Below are 22,270 nucleotides of genomic sequence, written 5' to 3'. Positions count from 1 at the left end.
GGGTCACGAGAGCTGGACACGACTGAGAAACTGAACCACCACCGTACCAGCACCATACCAGCACTAGCTCTGAAGGTCCCGTGACTGTCGCTGGGTTACAAACTATCTCCAGAATCAATAAAATAACAGCAATCAGGATCGTTCTACTTGGGCAGGGTTCACGTGGACTGCTTGTCTCTGCTCCACCTGGAATCAGCTAAAATAGCTCAACTTGAGCTGAAGGAGTCGCTTCAAAGATGCTTGACTTGTGTGGCTGGCAGGTATGTTCGTGCTGCTGGCTGGTTGGGAGCTCAGCTGAGACTGTTGACCCGGAGCCCTGACCTTCCATGTGAGTTCTCTGTAGGGTTGCTTGGGCTTCCTCACAACATGACAACCAGGTTCCAAGCGGTAGGAAATAGAAGGTGGCAACCCTCTTAAAGCAGAGCATCACTTCAACTGCACTCTATTGCTCTACTGGTCAAAGCGGTGCTAGACCCAGCTCAGAGTCAAGGGGGTGGGAAACCAGACATGCCTTTCAGGGCAAGGAGTGACAAAGCATCCTTAACCGACTTCGATCTGCCACACTGACACAGAGCGTAGGGTAAATGCAGAGTTAAGTAAATTGCTAATCACAGAAGCAAATTCACCAATTAACGCTACCCACCAATACTCAACAACTACTATCCCTTGCAACCCGTATGGCTACTGTCATTCTATCTGAAATTTGAGAATAAACCACTACTTTTATTTGATATAAGGAGGATTTTTTTTTTCCTCAGAGATGTAGAACAGCAGAGATGAAGGGATCCTAGGGGTACCCACTTTGGCCACCTTGCAGTACAGCTGAGGAGAATGAATAACAGGGAGAGAAAGGGAATTGCCCAAGGTCAGTCACCATTGCGGTCTTTGGTGATGACCCCAACTCAGGGCTCAAATACCTGGAATGCTGGGTGGAAGGGTGCCAGAAGGGCTGCCTTCTCCCTGCCATCAAGTCTTTCTCCCCAGAAATCCCACACTCAGATCTATTGTGAACAGCTACTGAAAACTTTTCAAATGTGTAGCGCAGGAGGGAGTCTGTGAAAGGGCTGAGGGTATCAACCTAGGGAAGGAGCTCAGACTGGAACCAAAAAGGCCTCCAGGAACAGCTCTGCTTGCTCCATGTTCGTGACCATCACTGGCGCACAACCCAGTCAAGCATGCTGGCTGCTACTCCATTCAAGGAGCATTTGTGGAACCCCTGGAATGAATGAGACACAGAGAAGACCAAAAATTAGCACAGTGAAGGTCATCTCTAACTTAAGACCAAGTAACTACCAGGCGCCAGACACCTTATTTCAATACCCTCATTTTACACATGAGAACACTGAAGTTCAGAGGAGCCAGAGAACTCAGCTACTGCTCCCAAGCTAATAACTGACCTGCTGGGTTTTGAACCTAGGCCCCTCACACCTAACCCTAAGCGTCTACTCTTCTCCCTAAACCAGCCATCACAGCAATGCAACCCCTCCCCTCTCGGAGGCTGGAGCTAGAGGTGAGCCCCAAGGAGTTGGTACCCTATCCACAGGGTGCTGTGTGACCGTGAGTGACAGCCCACAGGCACACAGGTCAGGAGGGCACCAGAAGGGAGGCCTCAGTGACAGGTGGCACTTGAGTAAGGGCTCCTGCTGGAAGGAGGGTGATGGTTAAGGTGGGTGGCAGCGTCAGAGGAAAGGCTGGCTGGTGGAATCTGGAGCTCAGAATGTCTGTGTGTAGAGGGTTGCTGGGAGCCTCCTGGAGTCCAAGTTTAAAGGGAAATAAGGGAGCCTGTCTTGAAGCTGCATTTGCACAGTGACCCTATTGTATTTTGATTGCTGTGCACCCAGGCGCCATCCACTAGGCCAGACTGGTGCAGACCAGGGTTGGGAGGGACTGTGGAAAAGGGCCCCCAGTGTGAGTCGTGTCCCCAGATGGGCAGTAACAGGATGAAACCAAAAGAAAAGCGCGTATTTATTAAGCACCAGCTTTGAATCATTTGATGAGAACCTGGAATCTCGATCCACCCTCCCACCCAGTGAGGGGGGCTTCAGGATCCCTGTTCTTCCAGCTAAGGAAACTGAGGCTGGAGGAAGTGAGTGACTCACCCCAGGCTCCACAGGCAGCAAGAGGGGGAGCCCTGCCCTCTAGGCACACTCTTCCCCGACATCGGGGAGACAGGAAGACCATGTCCTGCACAGTCACAGCCAAGCTGGACCGAGGGGACATGCACAGGAAAAGGTCACCCCAAAGTCACTGGGCCGTTTCTAGCAGAGGACGCACCTCCAAGCCCAGGCACCCCTGGGCCTTTACCCTCCTTCCCAGGAAGAGAGGTTTCCGCCCTGAGCAAGACGGTGCACGTCAGAGGCCGGGCGGCCGTGCTGGGCCCCGGGCTGGTTCCCAGCACTCAGGGCGGCCGGGCCAAGCTGCTGACTCACTGCGCAGCCACGGACGAGTCACTTCCCTCTGGGTGCCCGGCCTGGCCTTGCAAGTGGGCATCCTTGCAGCCTGCACCTGGGCCCTAGGGGCCTTCCCTTGAGAGCCAGCTGGCAGATGACTCGGGGGAGCAGGGATCACGTCATTTGAGAATAGACATTCAGTTGCAAATAAAACCCACATTTATTTATTTAGCTCCCCAGCATGTGGGATCTTAGTTCCTGGACCAGGGATCGAAACTGCACCCCCTACATTGGAAGCATAGAGTTTTAACCACTGGACCACCGGGGAAGTCCCAGAACCCACATTTAGAAAGTGAACATGTGCCTCCTTATCTCTGTGGCAAGAAAGCCCCCCACACTCTTTGGGCAATGGGAACATGCTCAGGAGAGAGTCCTGAGATGGGATGGCTTCTGCAGAGGGGGCCCTGCTGAAGGCTGAGGTACCCCAAAGGTTGGGGTTGTACACCTTTCCTCCTCAGTGTGACCGGCAGGTCAACTCTCTGGTCGAGGAAGTGGGTCCTCATACACGGCAATTCAGACTTCTTCAGCAAACTGTGGGGGCATTTGTGGGGTTCCGTAACATGGGGATCGGAAACGTGACTTCTAGAAGAGCCTACAACAGAGTTCATCGCCTGTTCAGAGGCCTGCACTGCTGCAGAAATGTATTCAGGCTACGTTTTCACTTTTTACAGAAGCGAATTTACAAAGCAATGTAATCCCAATATCCTAAAATAAGGTTTAAAAATACAGGGGTAAACACATACATAAACCTAGGGGGAGAAAAGTCTAGAAGGACTACAACAAAAAACAATAAAAGGTTTTTAAATTAGGCCTGGAAAAGATAACTTACCAAGGGGCTAAATTTACTTCCAAAGAGAACTTACATCCTTATTACTATAGAATTAGCAGCCAACTCCTTACTTTGAAAGCTGAGCACCACAGAATTGATGCTTTTGACCTGTGGTGTTGGAGAAGACTCTTGAGAGTCCCTTGGACTGCAAGGAGATCCAACCAGTCAATCCTAAAGGAAATCAACCCTGAATATTCATTGGAAGGACTGACACTGAAGCTGAAGCTCTAATACTTTGGCCACCTGATGTGAAGAGCTGACTCACTGGAAAAGATCCTGATGCTGGGAAAGATTGAGGGCAGGACAAGACAGTGACAGAGGATGAGATGGTTGGATAGCATCATCGATTCAATGGACATGAGTTTGAACAAAATCTGGGACATAGTGAGGGATAGGGACGCCTAGAGTGCTGCAGTTCATGGGGTCACAAACAGTTGGACACGACTGAGCAACTGAACAACAACAGCGATGGGAATCATTAGAGTCAGCTGCTTGGATGGGCCCCATTGGGGTGGGAGGATAAGCGGTCCCAAAATCTTTTGTATCAGGCCTTGGAAAGTCATGATATGTGTGCATGTGTGTGCAATATGTTTTTATGTATAACTGATTATGTGCAATAGATGTGTGTGCAGGTGTATATATATATGTATATAATACATATGTGTGTGTGATATACGTATATATATGAGTTTGTGTAACATATATCTGTATGTATCATCTCCCCACATGCAGCACCGATTTTCTTCCTGACCTGCTCCTCTGGGGACATTACAAATAGCTTTCATTCCTGACAGATGGCCAAGGGTGGGGTACAGACAGACTAAAAGGTGGCAGAAGGCCAGTGCAGAATTAAAATTTTCCAGTGATCATCAAAAGGTGATTGTGGGACTTCCCTGGTGGTACAGTGGATAGGAATCTGCCTGCCAATGCAGGGGACACAGGTTCGATCCCTGGATCAGGGTGATTCCACATGCTGAGGAGTAACGAAGCCTGTGCGCCACGATTACTGCAACCAGTGAAGCAGTAGTGAGCCTGCATGCTGCAACCAGTGAGGCCTGTGCTCCGCACCAAGAGGAGCCGCCACAGTGAGCAGCCCACTGCAGCCCAACTCCAGGAAGCCCCGCAGCAACGAAGACCCAGTGCAGCCAAATTTAAAAAGAAGAGAGAGAGAGATTGCATTATGAATGGAAACCTCACCATCGACCATCTCCTGAGTTTCTATTTTTAATTACCATGATCTGAAATCTCTCGACATAAGTGAGTACTGACCGATTTACAAGTAGAAAAGCCGAGTCCCAGAGAAAAATGAAGCAACTCGTCTAAGATGAAACACTGAGCAGAGGGCGGACCAGAAGTGTTTGAGCCCTGAGCAGCTTCTGTGATCCAGCAGATGCTGACAGGGCATCTACTGTGTGCCTGGCATGGATGGAGCAGGCCCCGTGGAATCAAAGATAAAGAAGATGCCTTTCCCAGATAAATCCATTCCTAGACTAGTGGGAGGACACAGGCTGGAAAACAGATTGCATTATCACATGCTCGGTGCTGCGTGAGAGGCTGGTGGGAACATGCACACACTCTCTGGGGACGCGGGCTGGGGGAGGTGGGTCGGATGGGTGGAGAGTGCATGGAAGGGGCTTTCTGAGAGGAGAAACATCCGAGCTGTGTCCTGAGACATGAGTAGGAGTCCGCCAAGTGAAGATGCGGGGAAGGGCGTTTCAGCCTGAGGGAACAGCCTAAGCAAAGACATGGGGGAATGAGGAAACAAGCCCCATTTGGAAATCTGCTGTGCCCAGAACACAGAGTACGCTGTGGGCAGTAAGTCAGGGGAGAGGAGGCTGCCAGCTGGGTTGGAGCCTGAGCATCCCTCAGAGAGGTCTGGGCCTCACCTTGCTGGTAGTAGCAGGCAGGCAGAAGCTTGTCCCCAAGGGACATTTGCAGACGTTATGGGCCCCTCTGGCTGGCATCAGGACCATACTCAAGCGACTGTGGGGAGGCCTGGGAGTGGACAGCACTTGTGGGCTTGGGAGGATGGAGTCCTGGAGTCCCCCTTGGCCATGGAGGGCCCAGCTGCAGCCTTCACTTGGTCCCGCCTGATGGGAGGGATGCTCCTGGGTATCAGGGTTACGTGAGGACCTACCAGGCTGGGGGCTCTGACAGCAGAGGCCTCTTGCCTCATTTTGTCAGGCCAAACACCCTCTGTGGATAGGTAGATGGATCAGGTGACTTGGGCAAGGTGAGACAGAGTTCCAAGGAGGTGGTGCCAAGGCCTGGTGACACATAGAACTGGGGCCCAGCCAGGTGTCTGGGGGCCTGAGGCCATGGCCTGGTGACAAGGCTTGGCGAGAGCCCAAGGCAGCTGAGGCAAGAAGGAATGATGAGGAAGGATGTGTTCAGGGCCTGAATGTGGGAGCCACATCCCCAGCACAGATGTGCGCAGCTCAGGGGGACCCCATCCAGGGACCCTCCCCCCCATGACTGCCGCCTCCCTAGAGACCACTCTCAGGATGAGGCCAGGAGTAGAGAGAAGGGGAACACCTCTGCTTCTTGCTCCTCTTCACAGGTTCAGAGAACCAGGGTGTTCTAGCCTCTAGAAACGCTCAAGTCCAGATTCCTAATTTACAGGGGCCCAGAGAGGGAAAGCAACTTGCCCAAGGTCACACAGCAGACAAGTGGCTGAGCCAGCTCTGCAGAGCATAAAATGGAAACGCTTAGAATACAGTTTTCCTTCCTTCACCCACCTCTCCTCTCTACAGGCCTTCCATGACCAGGTAACCCCAGATCAGGGGACGGCACAACCCAGGCAGCTCACGAGGTCCTGCACCATCAGCCAGGCTGCGAGCCGACGAGCAGCCCAGAGAATTCCCCACCCTGCTCTCCGCCGCCCACCAGCTGTTCAGGGTCAGCTGTGGTGGGTGGACACTCACCCCAGGCACAGCCGAGAGACAGTCCCTCCTCTGAGGCAGGAACCGGGGAGGGCGCGTTTGTCTCCTGCTCCATGGGCGGGATCCCCATCTCTGCTTATCAGCGACGGGACCTGACTCAGCCCTGCTGTGCCTCACCTGAGCATCAGCTCCACCTCTGAAAGGGTATAATCATACCTGCATCAGAAGGCTGCCATGGTTACGGGAGACACCGAACACAGAAGCGCTTTGTAGACAGTGCCCCCGAGCGTGAAGGGCAGAGTGCCACCCACGTGTCCTCGTGCACGTGCCCACTGGGGTGTCCATCAATACCTATGCGCATGTTTTCTGCAAAGCAAGCACATCTTCACCTGTGCTGGGCATTAAATTCTCCCTTTGTGCACTTTAATGACCAAGAACTGGCTTCCTGATGAGGGTGGAAGGGGTGCCTTTATCAGGGGCCTGGGGAGCAGGTCTGGGCTTGAGTGAAGAGGTGCACCTCAGTTTGGGGGCAGAGTGCCTAGAGCAGGGGGCCTGTGAGAAAGCCAGCTGCTGGGTTGACGGGGGGCATGCCTGGATGTCGGCAGCCTACAGTCCTGGTAGGGTCCCCATTGATGGCTGTGTGTCTGAGCAGCCCCCTACCCTCTCCATTACTGGTGTCTCTGGGAAGCCCCCTCTCGCCTGCCTTGGGGTCCTAGGCATAATCCTTGCCCCTAACCTGGAGTCCCAGGTATCCTGGCTCCCAGGGAGCAGACTGGGCCCAGGGACAGGATGGTGGGAGCGAGACCAGAGAGGACGTTCTCTACAGGAGATGAAACCAGAGCAGGGGCAAGTCAGCTCGAGGTGACATTAATGAGCAGGCGCTGCCCCTCCAGGCCCTCCTTCCCTCCCTCAGTGGGGATTGGCTGCTCTCTGAGAGCCAGCCCTTCTCAGGGGGGTGGTCACTGCCCATGTGGCTCCCCAAGTCCCTGGGAGGGAGACCCTCTGCTCCTGTGCGGCTACTGCTCCTCACCCTTCCAGTTAGAAGGGAGCAAGTCTCAGAGAGGGTCGAGATCTCCCTCCGGCCACACAGCCCATTAGGGCAGAGCAGGGCAGCAGCTGGGGCCCAGGGCAGCCCTGGCCCCTCCCTCTGCGCCAGCCTGACGTCGGGCCTGCCAAGCCCACCGCTGTCCGCCCTCTGCCCTCGGATGGCGGCCCGGTAGGAGGGGGCTGGTGCATGGACTGACACTGAAGAAATGGACCAGCTTTGCAGTCTGAGAGATCTGACAAACACATAAAAAGGTTTACACTCCCTGCCCTCCTTGGAGATGATTGACGTTGGAGCAGGAAGGCGTCTGCTCTCGGGGGACGTGGCCTCTGAGGCCCCAAGACAGGCCGGAGTCCCTGGGCCTGGAGCCCGAGTGCTCTGAAGGTGGGGACCTCTGGGCGTGTTGGCCCCAGCCCCATTTCCTGTGGCTGCTTCGGGACGGGGCGGGGGAGGAAGGCTCGGCATGGGCTAGCTAATCTGGAGAAGTGATTTTCCTCCTCGGCCGGCCCCTCCCTGGGCAGGGCTCTGGGCGCGAAGGTAGCCTGGCCGTGGCTCCCAGGGAGGGGCCGGCTTATCAGGCAGGAAACACTGGGCTCAGGCCACATCCTCCTCCTCCTGGTCACAGCAGCTCCCAGGGGCAGGAAAACACTCGGCACCAGGCTGCTCCTCCGCCCTCTCCGGGCCCCTCCTGCAGCCCTTCGTCCTCCTCTCAGTCCCCCATCCACCAGGGAGGCAGACAATGCTGGGCTGTGATGGCCACTTCGGGGTTCTGTCCCGGCTTCCCAGCCCCTCTGCCAACCCTGAACCACCTACTACCTTTTTGGGTGCCTGCAGCCTGGTCACAGGGGGCAGGCGGGGGTGGCAGAAACACAACAAAGGGGCCCAGGCTCCCAGAGACGTCTGGGTCCCTCTGTGCCCCCTCCCCCATTCCCAGAAGGGGCTGGGAGCCTAGGGCCATGTGCCCACCTCCCACCAGAGCACACTGAAGCTCTCCCTTCCCAGGACACTCATCCCCAGCCCCCCTCTCCTGGGTCAGCACCCAGGGGATGCAGGAATCCAGGAATCCAGACTTCTTGGGAAGTCTCCTGGGCATGCCCACCCACAGGCTCCTGTATCCCCTACCGGCTGCATTCTGAGGAACACTTTGTCCCATCACCCGTGTCCTTGTTGTGCCACTAGCCAACCCCCCCAACCCCTGCTCAAGGGTGAGACCCCCCCCAGTCCAGTAGAGAGGCCACGGGAGGTGGAGTTCTCCCCTAGCCCTGTCCCAGCCAGCCTCCTGGGCCAGCACTGCTGAGGATGACTGACCAGGCTGGGTCCGGAGGGGCGGGGCCCCTCCTGGCCCCTCCCCTCCACAGCTCTGCCCTCCAGGCCCTTCACCAGTTTCTGCTCCAAGCTGCTCCCTCTCAAGTGAATCCCTTGACCTCTCCTGGCCTCCAGTTCCTTTTTCATCAAATCCGGGGATTGACAACATGATAACAATTCGTGGGGTTCCCTGGTGGTCCAGTGGATAAGAATCTGCCTGCCAATGCAGGGAATGCAGGTTCAGTTCCTGGTCTAGGAAGATCCCACGTGCCAAGGAGCCTATACGCCGCAGCTGCTGAGCCTGTACTCTGCAACAGGAGAAGCCTCTGCACCGTAAGAGAGCAGTCCCCACACGCTGCAACTAGAGAGAGCCTGTGTGCAGCAACACGACCCAGTGCAGCCAAAAGTAAAAAAATAATAAATAAAGCCAAAAAAAAAAAATTCCCATTTTTTTCAAGGTCACAGAGCTAGGATGAGAATTCTTTCCAGTAAAATTGTAACTGCTTTGTTTACATGAGGACACCTAATTCGACTGATGGTCCACGTTGGGACAAATCAATCTATCTTATCATACCCTGTCTTGCAGACCTTAAGGATGTTACACATGCTTTCCTGGACCTTCACAGCACCCTGAGATGTGGCAGCTGGTGCTTCTGTTTTTCAGGAAAGGGGATAAAGAAAAAGGAAGTCGTAAGGCTTGTCAAAATTGGAGCGGAGGAGCTACACAGCCCTCTTGGGTTCTCTGATGTCATAAGGACAAGCCAGCATGCAGGGACACGTGTGGAGCTCTTGGACACCTTGTGGCACCCATCCTCGTGGTGGGCCCCCACCTGTGGAAGTCGACCTCATCTCTCAGGTCCCATCAGCAGGACCTCTAAGACACAATGGCCCTGAGGCCCCTGCTGCAAAGATATTTCACTCATCAGAATCCACTGATTTTTCCAGAATCCAGGGGCTTATGTTCCTTGTTTTAAGGTTCCCCAATTTGTTCTAGAACTGTGCCTCCCCAAGGCCTCGTGGATGGACGGAAGGTGAGTGTCCAGTGAGAGGACAGTGAGCAGAGCTAGGGGACTCACATTCTGGCCCAGCTGTGGCCCTCTGAGAGATGGCTACACTCCGTGCCTACACGCAGAACATCCCAGGAGTGCCCATAATAGAGTCCTCTCCCAGTCTTGGGTGATCCCCTGCCTTCCTTGCTCATGGTTTGTATAACAGGGGGAACCTTCCTTGTCACCCCACCCTAATCCCATGTCCCTCCGGTTCAAGGGAAGGCAGGCCTGAGAGGATCTGGAGGGAATCCAGGCTGCACTGGGGTGTCTACATGGCTCCATGATGAAGAGGGGAAGAGCATGACCACCAGCCTCCGGGGGAGGACCACTTGGGGACAAGTCCTGTTAATTTCTGCAGATGACATCAAGCATACTTGGATTTAAACTGAGCAGGAGGGATTTAGGCGAGGTACAAAAAGGTACAAAATAGAACTTTTAAAAAACTTTCTGGCCGCACTGTGCAGCATATGGGATCTTGTTCCCTGTCCAGCGATCAAATCCGTGCCTCCTGGAGTGGAAGCTCAGAGTCTTATCAAGTCAAGGATCTTCCTGAATCGCCAAGTCCTGAGAAAGAACTTTTTGATGATGGAACTCATTAGACTCTCTTAAGAGAGAAAACTCCCTTTCTGTAGAGGACTCAAATCAAATAGAAACTCGTCTGAAGAAGAATGGCTAAGACTCGGTCCTCAGTAGAGACAAGGAAATGGACTCAATGACCCAGACTGTCTCTGTCAATCCCAGCTTGGTGCCAGACAAGGGAACGGAGGGTTCCTCTCTACAAGCCCCTCTCCTACATCGTGAGGTCTATTGCGCAATTGGTCTCAGTGTGATAAACTGACAAACACATGGCTCCAGGCTTTTTAATCTAGTACCAGCCTCCAGCTCCAAAAGCAATAAAAACTGCTTACAGAGATCTGAAGTAGACAACAGCTATTCTGTACATGTGTATAAAGCCTTGCAATTTCTCACGAGCCCAGAAATTCACTAACTATCTGTTCTGGATGAGAGAACAGGTCCAGAGATTAGCCCAAGTTCCAATCAAAATCCAGGGATGGGGAGAGGTCACTCCTTCTCTGGTTCCCAGCTCTTTCCAGACCCTCTCCTGCTCCCTGGAGCTCTGAGCGCCCTGTGAATGCAGCCAGCTGCCCTGTGTCCTGGGGGACTCTGAGGACCAATTCGGTTCCCACACTGACAGAGGAAGCCTTTCTTCCATAGAGTAAACTGATGCTTTGGGAAGGGTGTGCTGTCTACTGTGGTGACTGAGGAAAGGAATCCCTCCAATGTGTCGGTGAAGCCAGCGGTAAGCTCATCACTGGTCCTCAGGAAGACGAGCTGCCATGACAGGGGAAGGCCACAGGGCATGGGCAGACTGGAATCCAGTAAAAACTGTCCTCAAGAGGCTGCCTTCTTCCTGGTAGGAGAGAGTTCATTCTGGGGACTGCTTGCATGGAGCCGTTTTGTGCCTCGATGAAAAGCTGTAAACTCATAGCTCAGACGTGCGATACCTGACTGTGAATCTAGCCAAGGACAGAAACAAGTACATGTGCACTGCCGTGCTATTTATAATGGCAAAAAATGAGAACGGAACAACTCAGTTATCTAGTACCAAGTCAATCAAGCCACATTCATACACTGAAGCACTGTGCTACCATCAAAAGTGATAAACATGAGACAACTGTCAGAGTGGCAAAATTTCTATAATAGGATGTTGAAAGGATAGAACCAAATACAAGGGTATCTATCTCTTGAACGCTTGAATACAGGACGGGAGTTGAGTATACAAAAGTGAACCAGTTGTATCAAGGTCATGGAGTGTGTAATTTTTCTTTTTTTCTAATATTTTTCTCATGTTGATTTTTCAACTGCCCTTTCCAACACTCTTAGCAGAAAAATAAAATTTAAGGATGTAAGAAAATGTCTATTTAATATTAATGACTAAAAATGCCTATCATGAAACACACATGCCTCTATAGAGCTAGACCAACAAAAAAGGACTGGTCTGAGTAAACAAACAAAATACACTGATAGGTATAAAAAAAATTACCAGTAATGTCGCTAAGTTGTTGACAATAGATGACTTTTTTTTTTTTTTTTACCTATGATACTTTTCACTAAACTTTCTACAAAGACTATGTTTCTTTTGAAAATTAAAATATCAGTAGAGTATGGGAAGAGTTGACTCATTGGAAAAGACTCTGATGCTGGGAGGGATTGGGGGCAGGAGGAGAAGGGGACAACAGAGGATGAGATGGCTGGATGGCATCCCCGACTCGATGGACATGAGTTTGAGTGGACTCCAGGAGTTGGTGATGGACAGGGAGGCCTGGCGTGCTGCGATTCATGGGGTCGCAAAGAGTCGGACACGCCTGAGCGACTGAGCTGAACTGATAGCTAGATAGGTGATAAATGGTTAAGTGGGTGGATGGATGGGTAGAAAGACGAAGTAAGCAAAGTAGGTGGATGGGTCCAATGGATGGATAGATGATACACAGATAAATATTTCGTTCCCTTCCTTCCTTCCTTCTGTCCAAATCCCTTTCACGGGGATGAAATCAACAGCAAAGCCTTTCCAAAAAGAAAGGTAGGAAGTTACAAGTGCTACAAATCATCTGCCCTCAGCTCTATTTTGGTACTCTAGGATGAGAAGGGAGAGGAGATGCTTGGGTCCTCTGTGTCCACCTCCTGACTCATTTACTCCTGTAAAAGGGAGGCTATGAGGCCACGGCTGCTGCGTCACATTCTGTCTCAGAGCCCTGAGAACTGCACACACTCGGGCTCCAGGGCCCGGGTTTCCAGAGAGACGCGTGAGGAGATTAGGGGCCCAGAAGATTTCAGGTCTTTAGCGCCAGGACTCACTGGAATACCTACAGAACTTCCCAGATGCTCACCTTATTCATTTGTCCATCCACTTACTTGCTGAGCAGCTACTATTATCCGCCCTGCTGGGGAAGACTCACACAAATGGATGACATCAACACCAGCTGTAAGAGCTAGATCCCATCAAGTCCCCGCTGGAGCTCAGAGAGGAGAGTGGCCTGCCTCCCCCGCCCCCCCCCCACCCCCGGCCAGCAAGAATGGGAGTGTCTGAGCTGGATTTAGACAGTGGGTCGATGTCATCACACAGGCCATGAAGGTGAGGGTCTCCCTCGTCGGGGAACAGTGCTGGGAAAAGCACAGAAGCGTGGGGAAAGAAAGCATTTTCAGAGAACAATAGGCCTTCCGGGCCTTGGGTACACTGTGGGGAAGGGGCAGGGGGTGGGGTGGACACAGTACCACGGCCCCCCCTCGGATCCATGAACCTCGCGGGGTCCCTGGGGACCCTGTGCGCCACGGGCAACGCACAGGCATTGAAGGGTCTTAAGGAAGTGTGACGTGGTAACATTCGTGTTTTAGGAAAACAACCCATAAAACGGTGCACGTGCATCAATTCTCATCGGCCAAAGCCAAAAGTACGCTTGTCCCTGGAGGGGCAGGCAGGAGAGCTGGGGACCTGGGAGGGGCAGCTAAAACTCTACAATACCCCTGGCTTCCGGGCATGGCCGTTTTACTCACAGCTGAGCAAAAGTGAGAAAGCTCCCTGTCACAGGCCAGTGTCCTGCCCTCCCGGGGGCCGGGGCACCACCCTCGCCCCACAGTATGGCCCGAAATGAAGCACGCCCCTCTGGTCCCGTCCAGGGCCGGACACTGACACATAGATACGGCCAGTGGACGTTGCAGGACAAGCTCTCCTGCCAGGTGATGACGCTGCCGGCGACCACTGTTGGCTGGCCACGGTGGCGGGCCTAGGCAGCAAGGAATTTGGGTGTCATCTAATGCTAGCCTTGTCATTTCCCCTTTGTCCATCCTTTTTCCCTGGGATGTGAGAGGTAAAAACAGGCCGGATGTAATCCTATGTCTGGTGAGTCTCTATAAAAGGCATGAGCCTTCTAACTGGGAGACTGTCAATGCCAGCGAATGTATTTGACCAAGTGCTGAAACCCCAGCCTCCACCAGTTGAGTAGGGTGACCCCAGGGTGCCACCTCCCTCCCTTGGCCTCAGTGTTCCTGACTGTGCAATGGGGTGGAGTGACGACGGGCCCCATCTGGGGCTGGGAATGAGAAACAGATCATAAAACTTGCTGTAAAACTCCCTACATCTATAAAGTGCTATTAAAGTAATGACGAGAGATTACGATCCAATTTGCAGAAAGAACATCTGCCTGATCGGACCCTCCCAAGACCCACTCCTTGGCCCAGAGGCCCTGGAAGAACACAGGGCTTCTATTGACTTGAACAAGTTACAACGGCTTTCCCACAGAGACGAGCCAGATGTAGTGAATGGCCTGGGGACTGAGGAATCATCGCTTTTTTCCGGACACTGTTTGGCTGGGATTTTCATCCTAAACCTTAACAAGATATTACATCCTTTAATTACCCACCCTTGTGTTGCCCTGTTTTCTCTGCAACATTCCAGGGAGCTTTGAGAGCACATGATTCTTGTAAGACCACATCCCTAGATGCATAGGAGAGGACAATCTAAATAGTCTTCGAAAGATGATTTCAAAAAGAAGGGGAAAATGGAGTTTCCCCTTAAGGAAGCCTTAAGGAAGCAAATACTTGGGCCCCACTTTCCGTCTTGAGACAGTCTAACAACCACTGCATTCCACCTTACAAGTGTGAAGTCATCCTTTCTGAGGAGAAAATTGTTTTGCAACTAGGCTGTGAATTTGTCTTTTCTTTCAATATCAAGAAGAATGACACTGTTTCTAAGGTGTAAAATTAGGGTTTATCTCTACCGTAATTCATAACATCAACCAATCAACCACTCCAACAAGACAAGTTTTTTAAAATGAAAAAGATGATGGAGAGAACATTTTGACCAACACCGGAAGGAGAACTGGCATAATATCTATGCCTCACTTGAAAACTTTTTCCTTCACCAAACTGTATTTCAAATGACAGAATGGTCATGGTACAAAAATGTTTATTTAAATTAAATATTTTAGGCAAACCAATATCTACAACCATTCCAAAGCATATATAGTTCCTACAGAAAATGGAACAGTTTAGCTTAATGTCTGTGATACTGTTTTATAAGATTATTAATACACATTCTGGACTGCACCAGTCATATTGTCCATGGTTTATTATTTATTACCAAAAGTCACATACAGTAATAGCATAAAGATTAATCATATCTTATAAGTGATTTTACAAGAGAATTCCTTGGAAGGAAAAAAAAAAGGAGTTTCAACAATACAAAATATAAGGTGAAAATAATAGGAGAATATATAAAAACACTTACATATTTCATACAGGCAATACAATGCTGAAATCATAAGACAACTGTCTTTCATGTCTGATAGGTATGTTCCTTCAATGGAGACTTGGAGGAAGGATGGAAATGTTTTTGGGATGGGGTCAGGGCTCAGAAATATTTTCTGAATCACAGTGCATTTCTATTCTTTGGGAAGTAAGTATAATAAAGGGAAGTTGCTTTGATGTGTTGGCCGAAGATGTTACCTGAAGAACCAGAGGGCTGGTGAGGAGAACAAAATCTCATTTCTGCCATAGGAATCATGCCTGGAATTTTTAAGTCAAGGGATCTTTGAATCAGTGGCCAATTCATGGGTGGAGAAAGAACAGAAAAGAAGAGAAAAAGGAAAGTCCAGGAAAGGAAGATGGGAACAGAGGAAAGGAAGATCTTTTTGCATCTGCAGAAGGTAGAGCATGGTGAAATTTTGCTTAATAAATCAGCACATTCAGATTGAAAGAAACTGATGCTACGGTGCTGAAACTCTTTCCAGCTCCCTGCTCTTTGGGTCATTAGGAACGGAAGGCTGACAAGAAGTTGCCAAGGTCAGCAAACGGTATCTGATTCAGGCTGAGCATGAAGGTGTGTATGTTGTGTGTGTCTCATGCACACGGTAAATATTCAGGCATGTATTTTCTTTTGAAATGTATGAAAGTGAAAAGAAAGTGAAAGTCACTCAGTCCTGTCTGACTCTTTGCGACCCCATGGACTATACAGTCCATGAAATTCTCCAGGCCAGAAACTGGAGTGGGTAGCCTTTTCCTTCTCCAGGGTATCTTCCCAACCCGAGGATTGAACCCAGGTCTCCCACATTGCAGGTGGATTCTTTACCAGCTGTCCAAAAACACTGGAGTGGGTAGTCTATCCCTTCTCCAGCAGATCTTCCTGACCCAGAAATCAAACCAGGGTCTCCTGCATTGCAGGCAGATTCTTTACCAACTGAGCTATCAAAGAACTTGTCTTAAAAAAAAAAAAAAGTATGTTTTTAAAAAAGCAGCTTGAATTCAGTTTCGTTGTCAGTGATGCAGTTAACCCCGGCGTTAATTCCCCAAATCACGATGAGTGTTTTTTTTCTCAAATTCTTAAAGGGTCCTTTTGGAAGACTAGGATCATTTATATTGGAAGATGGTGACCAAGTGCAGCAGCCTGGCGTCCTTGGGCCTTGGGCAGTGCGCGGAATCCTCACCAGGTTGCACATGAATGAGTTCACGGAGGCCAGCTTCAGCTTCCTTTGGAGAGAACCCTAAATCGGAAACCCCTGGAGCGGAGGGTACCTAAGATACGGACTCTGTCCCTCACTCCGCAGATGGGGGGATGGGCTGGAAGGGGAGGCGAGGGGAGTCAGGTCTCCCCAGCCCCCGGAGACAGAACTGGGATTGGCCCGCCAGTCCCCCGAATCTTAGCCCAGGGCTCTCCTCACCTGGAAGACCAAAGGTCAGGACGGCAGGAGCCCTGCGGCTGTGTCAGAAGCGGCAGGGATGCGAATGCTGCTGGGCTTTTCCCGACTTTGTTTCCGGATTGAAGACTGGGAGGAGAGGTCAGTGAAAACTCTACCGGGAAATAGCGTCCTCAGCAACGCCCGCGCCTGATTCCCAGGGTGGAGCCAATGGAAACTCTTTTGAAGGAATATACTCAGAACGCCGGCGCGGCGGGGCGGGGCGGCGGGGAAGGGGCGGGGAAGGGACCCCGGAGCCGCAGAGCCGGCCGTCGCGCGGCTCGTGGACGTGCGCGCCCACCGCGGGGCGCTGCGCTCGGCGCGGGAGGGGCCGGCGGCGGCGAGGCCGGGCCGGAGGGGCCGCCGGGCTCTATGACACGCTGTAGCTGTTGTAGTACGTGGCCGTGGCGTCAGCCAGCACGGATATGAGGCTGGTTTCTGTGGGGCCCGTCGGTGTCACCTGAGAGACCGCGCCCTGCCCGCTGAGGGCCCCAGACTCTGGGTGGCCCGGAGTGTTCAAGTACTGGTCGAATTCATTGCGATCCATGTCCCCCAGGAGTTCCACCTGGCTCAGCTGATCCAGGGCGTCGAAGCCGGGATGCTCGGGAGGCGGGGAGAGCTGGCCCAGGTGGGCGTGCAGGTTGGAGTGGAGAGGCGGGTAGGCGGCCTGGGAGTAGTAGGCCGGAGACGGGGGGCAGCCAGGCACGGTGGACATCATAGAGACGCCCGAGGACTGACCGAGGGCCAGGGAGCCCAGGGGGTGGCCGCAGTGGAGGGGGTTGGGGGCGTACTCCGGGGAGTAGGGGGGCCCGGGCAGGTGGGCGATGCGGCGGGAGTGCGCGTGGTCCTCCTGGCATGGGGAGGAGAAGAAGGTCTGCTCCGGCTCCAGCACGTCCAAGGGTGACATCTCCGGCGGGGTGGGCAGCCCGTAGGGGTACGCGTCCACGCTGCCCGGGGTGCCGCCGCCGCCGCTGCCGCCGGCCGGGCCGTCGTGGAAGCAGCCCCGCAGGCCGGGCAGCGCAGAGCCCGGAGAGTACTCACCCCGGTCCTCCTTCTCCCCCTGCGCCCCTCGGCCGCCGCCCCGCTTCTCGGGCAGGGAGTTCTGGTCGCGGGAGAGCGAGCTGAGCAGGAAGCCGGGGTCCACGCGCTTGCACAGGCGCTTGGCCTGCTTCTTCCTGCGCGGCCGGTACTTGTAGTTGGGGTAGTCCTGCATGTGCTGCAGCCGCAGCCGCTCCGCCTCGTCCACGTAGGGCCTCTTCTGGGACAGCGTCAGCGCCTTCCACGACTTTCCTGCTCGCACAAGTCAGACAAGGCTGTGTCAGCCTCTGCGCAGCTCGGCTCGGGGCGCCCGGTGCACCCGTCTCGACTGGGGCCTCCGAGCATCACACACGCCTGCTGCCTCGGGTCCCCTGTCCCTCCCCCCCCACCCCAGTGCCCCCTCTTCACACAAGGCGCCCCACCCTCCGCACCCTCTTCTCAGCCCACATCCTGCACGTGCAGTAAGGCCAAACCAACCTCTCCCACTTGCATGCTTCAAGGCACTCATGCAGAAGACACACACACGATCATGGCACCTCTCCTATCAAAGCCACCAGACAACAGGAATGTACGAACAGTGTGAGATTCTCAGTGAAGGGTCCACCTGACCCAGTGCCACCCACAGGACAAATATATGTAGACTACAACATTGATTTGGGCTCCCTTTTACCTTCTGAGGGCCAGTTCTTATCATTTGTGCATCCTAATGAAAACTCTGCCTTCCTAGGGTATCGCTGCCCTTCAGGAAGTAACACTATATTACTTATTTGTGGCATACATCTAACACAGGCTTTCTTGTGAGGGTACTCAGGATCAGTCAACAGCTTCACAGATGGAGGTAGAATTACAAGATGCAAATTACAGGATCTCACTTATGGCAACAGAGGATTAGCCCTTACATCTGAAGGTCAAACAGAACCTTCATGCCACACACACACACACACGCACACGCACATGCACACACACGCACGCTGTGGCTTCTAACTGTCTGCTGTGACCATGGGAGAGGGCACCTTATCAGTCACTGACCCTCCACACAGAAGTAAACCCCTTACCTTCCCTGGATCTTTGTTTTCCCTGCAGTAAAAAACATACTGTGATGCTCCCCAAAACGCTCTTCTGAAGAAGCATCCCACACTCGTGTGCCACTGGTGCACAAATGCTCCTCTCGTGGGCATTTTCCATTCATCCTTTTCACTTGTGTGTTATTGCGTAATTAGTGTCTCTTTCTTTCTTAAAGCACATTGCCCATCCCGCTGCAGGTTTTCTAAAGGTCACTTCTGGACACCTTAGATGGTTACCTCCTAGGGTACGCTTGGGAACTTAAGTTCCCCTATGACTCTACTGTATCCTGAAGTTTGAGACAAACTAGCCCAGAGGGCAGCCCCCTGCCCCAAATCTTGGAAGGAAAGGGGCTGCATCTCCCACCCAGAGCCCTCGGCACAGGGCCAAGTCCAGAGCGATGTGTGTGGCTGCCCTTCATGGGGGTGCTGGCTGGCCCTGGGTGTCAGGTACACAGAGGGGGCTGGAGGGAGGTGATCATCCAGTACCTTTTGGATAAAAGTATATAACACTATTTCAGTGAAGCTGTCAATTAATACAGTTAGCTCTCCCTTGAAAAGACAACTTTAAAAGTGTCAGGAACTCCAATTTTAGTATATGTGCAGCCGAAGCGAGCACTGTCAGGAACTCCAGGTTTGGAGTTGGCCATTAGTTTCCAGCCTGTGGTTAAGGCCACAAGTTGTGGCAAGAGGCCCAAGACCCAGACACACCCACACCCTGACTGTGGACTGAATATAAAATCTGACTCAAAGTTTCTGAGTGTATCGAGATATTGTAGTATTCATAAAATATAGGTTCATTCTAAAAACCACTAAATGTATAACTGTCTTTACCTGCTTTCTCATTCATAACAGACATGAGTGCTGCTGTGTGAAGTTTTTAGAGTCGAAGACTGGAGAGCTAGCAGCCAGAAAAGTCTGCGCTCTTGCATTCAGCCCTTTCCCTTTCCTAAGTCAGAAAGGAAAGGGCTGGGCAAGATCACGGGCTTGGGATGGAAATAGATCATCCTGCTGCCCCCTCCGCTTCAGCAGGTGTAGAAAATCCATATTTTTCAAAGCAACACTAGGTCAGTTTCCTTTGCCTAGTGACAGGGGCTGTGTGGCTAAGCAGGAAGGAATCCGTATCTTTCCTGCAAATTGCACTGTGACCTCTAGAAGCCTAAGTGCCAACTACCAATAGGAGTCAGCTCACAGGAGGCATCTGTCACCCAAGTCCCTTTGCCTGTCCTTTCCCTGGGAGCAGGCAGCCCCAATCCTGCCGAGGCTCTCCAAACTGAGTTCTCCCGCCTTTGGCTGGGCCTGCTCTATCCTCGTCACAAGAGCTGTGCTTGGGCAACAGGCATAGCACCTGGCTCACACCAAAAAATTACATTTAGGGGCTCACTGAAAAAAAGTGTTTTCATTGCTTTAGAAATCTCAAGAAAAAATATAAACTTTCTGCTTGAAGAAACTGTTTTATTATTATATATCTTAATATATTTGTCTTTATGCCAACACATTATAAAGTATGATTTTAAGTATTTTTTATCTGGGACAGGGCTCGCTAAGACACACTGGTCCACTAACTCGTCATGGGAACAGCTAGCCACGGGGCTGGGCAGAGGGTGGGAGGCTCTTTGAAACCAGCACTCTATCAGCTGCTTTGAAAGGGCAATCAAACTGCAAGAGGACCCTTTCTTCCAGAGGGCCTGTGGCTTTAGCAGCACAAAGAGGGGTGTCAGGCCTCATTCTACCGATTTGGGGAAGAAGCCCCAAGCTCCAGTGGAAAAAGGAAAAAGAAAAGGCTCCAAGATGGGCCGGGTGGGGTTGCTGGGGGCAGGGCCAGCCTCGGGTGACCACACACTGTCCTTTTTTACAGGGCCTGGCGCCTGCTGGGCACACAAAGTGCTTTGAAAGGTTCCCATCCGTCAAAATGAATAAAAACTACCACGAAGGGCAAAGAGGTTAGGCGTTGGCTGGAGCTGATACAGTGCCCAGCTTCCGACAGTGGAGACAGAAGAAGCCCCCGACCTCCAGAACATCCTTTCTCTATTGGCCTGACTTGTCCCCAGCCCGGCGTCCGGGGCTGGGACCGCAGGGCAGCCCCGGAACTGGCCGGGTTCTCAGACATACCCGCACAGGCCGTCCTGAGCATCCGAATCAAATTTTCTAAACTCCTGCGACTGGAAGAGCGGCTTGAATCAAGCCCATTTTGCTGTTGGCTCGATAATTAAGTTAAAGCAGGAATGCGCCACCGCCAGGTCTCTCTTCACGAATATTCGTTAATGAGAGGTACGACCTCCTGTGACTGTGCCCGTGGTGAAGTTCAGCGGATGATGGGTTTTCCTGCTCCCTTACACCCGACCTGTCCGTGCGCGCCAGGCCGCAGCGCAGACCCGCCCGTGCCCCAGGGCCCCTAACTCGGCTCCCGTCCCTTCCAGTGGGCCTCCCCGGCCACCCGGGCGGGCCGTGCCAGTTCACTGTGGGCCTGGTCCACGCGTCCCTGCTCGGAATCCCAGTTCCCGCGCGCACACCCACGCTCGCCCAGATGCCCACCTCGCGGGCACGGTGCGTCCTCCACGCCGAGTCTGTCCCAGCCTCGCCCCGCGCGCCCTCACTACACCCACCCGGCCTCCAGCCGCCAGACCCCCGCCCGCCGACTTCGGGCCGCGCCCCGTCCGCTCACTCACCCAGCATCTTGCTGAGCTCGGCGTTGTGCAGGTCCGGGTTCTGCACCGCCAGACGTTTCCTCTCGTCCTTGGCCCACACCATGAAGGCGTTCATGGGCCGCCGGATACGGCTCTCCGAGCCTTTGTCCCCCGGCGGGCGGGGGGCGGCCGGCGGCGACAGCCCGTCCGACAGCTCGGCTTCCAGGGCAGGGCACTCGAGGCCCTCGGGCCACGGGTAAGTTCCTAGCAGCGAGGCCATGGCCGCACGGGGGTCGCCTCGCTTCGCGTCGTCGGGCCGGCGCTGACCTGGCCCTCGCACCGGTTGCGGCGTCCAACTTGGCCGGCAGCCGCGGCCCGGCCCCTTATTTATCAGCTTCGAGAGGCCGCGTCCTCCAATGACTCTCGAAGGCGGCGCGGCCCCTCCCTCCTTCACGGCGCGGGCCCCCCCTGCGTCCCGGGCCGCCGCGTCCCCGCTCCGACCTGCCAGGAGGAGAGGCGGGAGGCGGGCCGCTTGCCCAGCGTGCGCCCGCCCCTGGCCCGCCCCTCCGCCTCCCAGGTGGTTCCCGGGGATCAGAGCCCCGGAGCCCCGAGGCCGCCCCTCGGCCCGCTAGCTCACAGCGCAGGTGCCTCCGGCTGGGAGGAGGGAGCCGCCGGAGATCGCGGGGCCCGGGAGCGGGAGCCGGACTCCAGCCCCTCGTCCCGACTGGCCGCGGCCTCCCGGGGCCAGGTTTCGCCAGCTCCTCCCGTGCGTGGAATCCTACGAAGAATAGAAGCCAAACAGGTTTTGCTGGGAATGGCCGGGCACGAGTGACTTTTGGCCGTGACACCCGGCCTGTGCACTCTTCTTGACAGAACACACTTCGTGCTTTTGTAAATGACCTGGGCGGCGACGACCTCGCCCCCCACCCCCAGCCGACTTGGGCAGCCAGCGAGACTGCAGGGGGCTGGACCCCGTTTCGGGTTCTCCGTGGCCCCCACTGGCGGGTCGCCTCGACGCTCAGCAGCTCCCTGGCTCTTACAGAGAGCGCGCCTGCGGCCTCGGTTCTCCCCTTCACCCTGGCCGCTGCTGTCTCTCTTTCTGTACCTTTACCCCCACCCCACCCGGGTCTCTGGCGTCCCAGCCTCCAGCTCCCTCAGAGCAGAGTCCTTCTGTCCCTCCACCCCTGCTCACCATCCTAGACTTTGGCACAACCCGGGCTCCCGGGTTCCCCTCCTCCTGATCCCCCACCCCCACC

General features: G+C 53.6%; 1 protein-coding gene across 1 annotated transcript; it reads right to left on the bottom strand.

Annotated features, from left to right (window-relative positions):
- Positions 1-16,658: 16,658 nt before the first annotated feature.
- On the bottom strand, positions 16,659-21,294 carry SOX7 (SRY-box transcription factor 7). The gene is made up of 2 exons (XM_068973515.1): positions 21,057-21,294; positions 16,659-17,578 (listed from the first exon to the last, which is right to left on the bottom strand). Exons 1-2 carry the CDS (start codon positions 21,292-21,294, stop codon positions 16,659-16,661), a joined length of 1,158 nt encoding a protein of 385 aa, XP_068829616.1.
- Between the last annotated feature and the right edge of the window lie 976 nt (positions 21,295-22,270).

This window comes from Capricornis sumatraensis, chromosome 6 (genome assembly GCF_032405125.1).
Source record: "Capricornis sumatraensis isolate serow.1 chromosome 6, serow.2, whole genome shotgun sequence".
Taxonomy (NCBI): domain Eukaryota; kingdom Metazoa; phylum Chordata; class Mammalia; order Artiodactyla; family Bovidae; genus Capricornis; species Capricornis sumatraensis.
The sequence above is the reverse complement of the archived record's forward strand: the minus strand, read 5'-3'. Positions and strand labels throughout refer to the sequence as shown.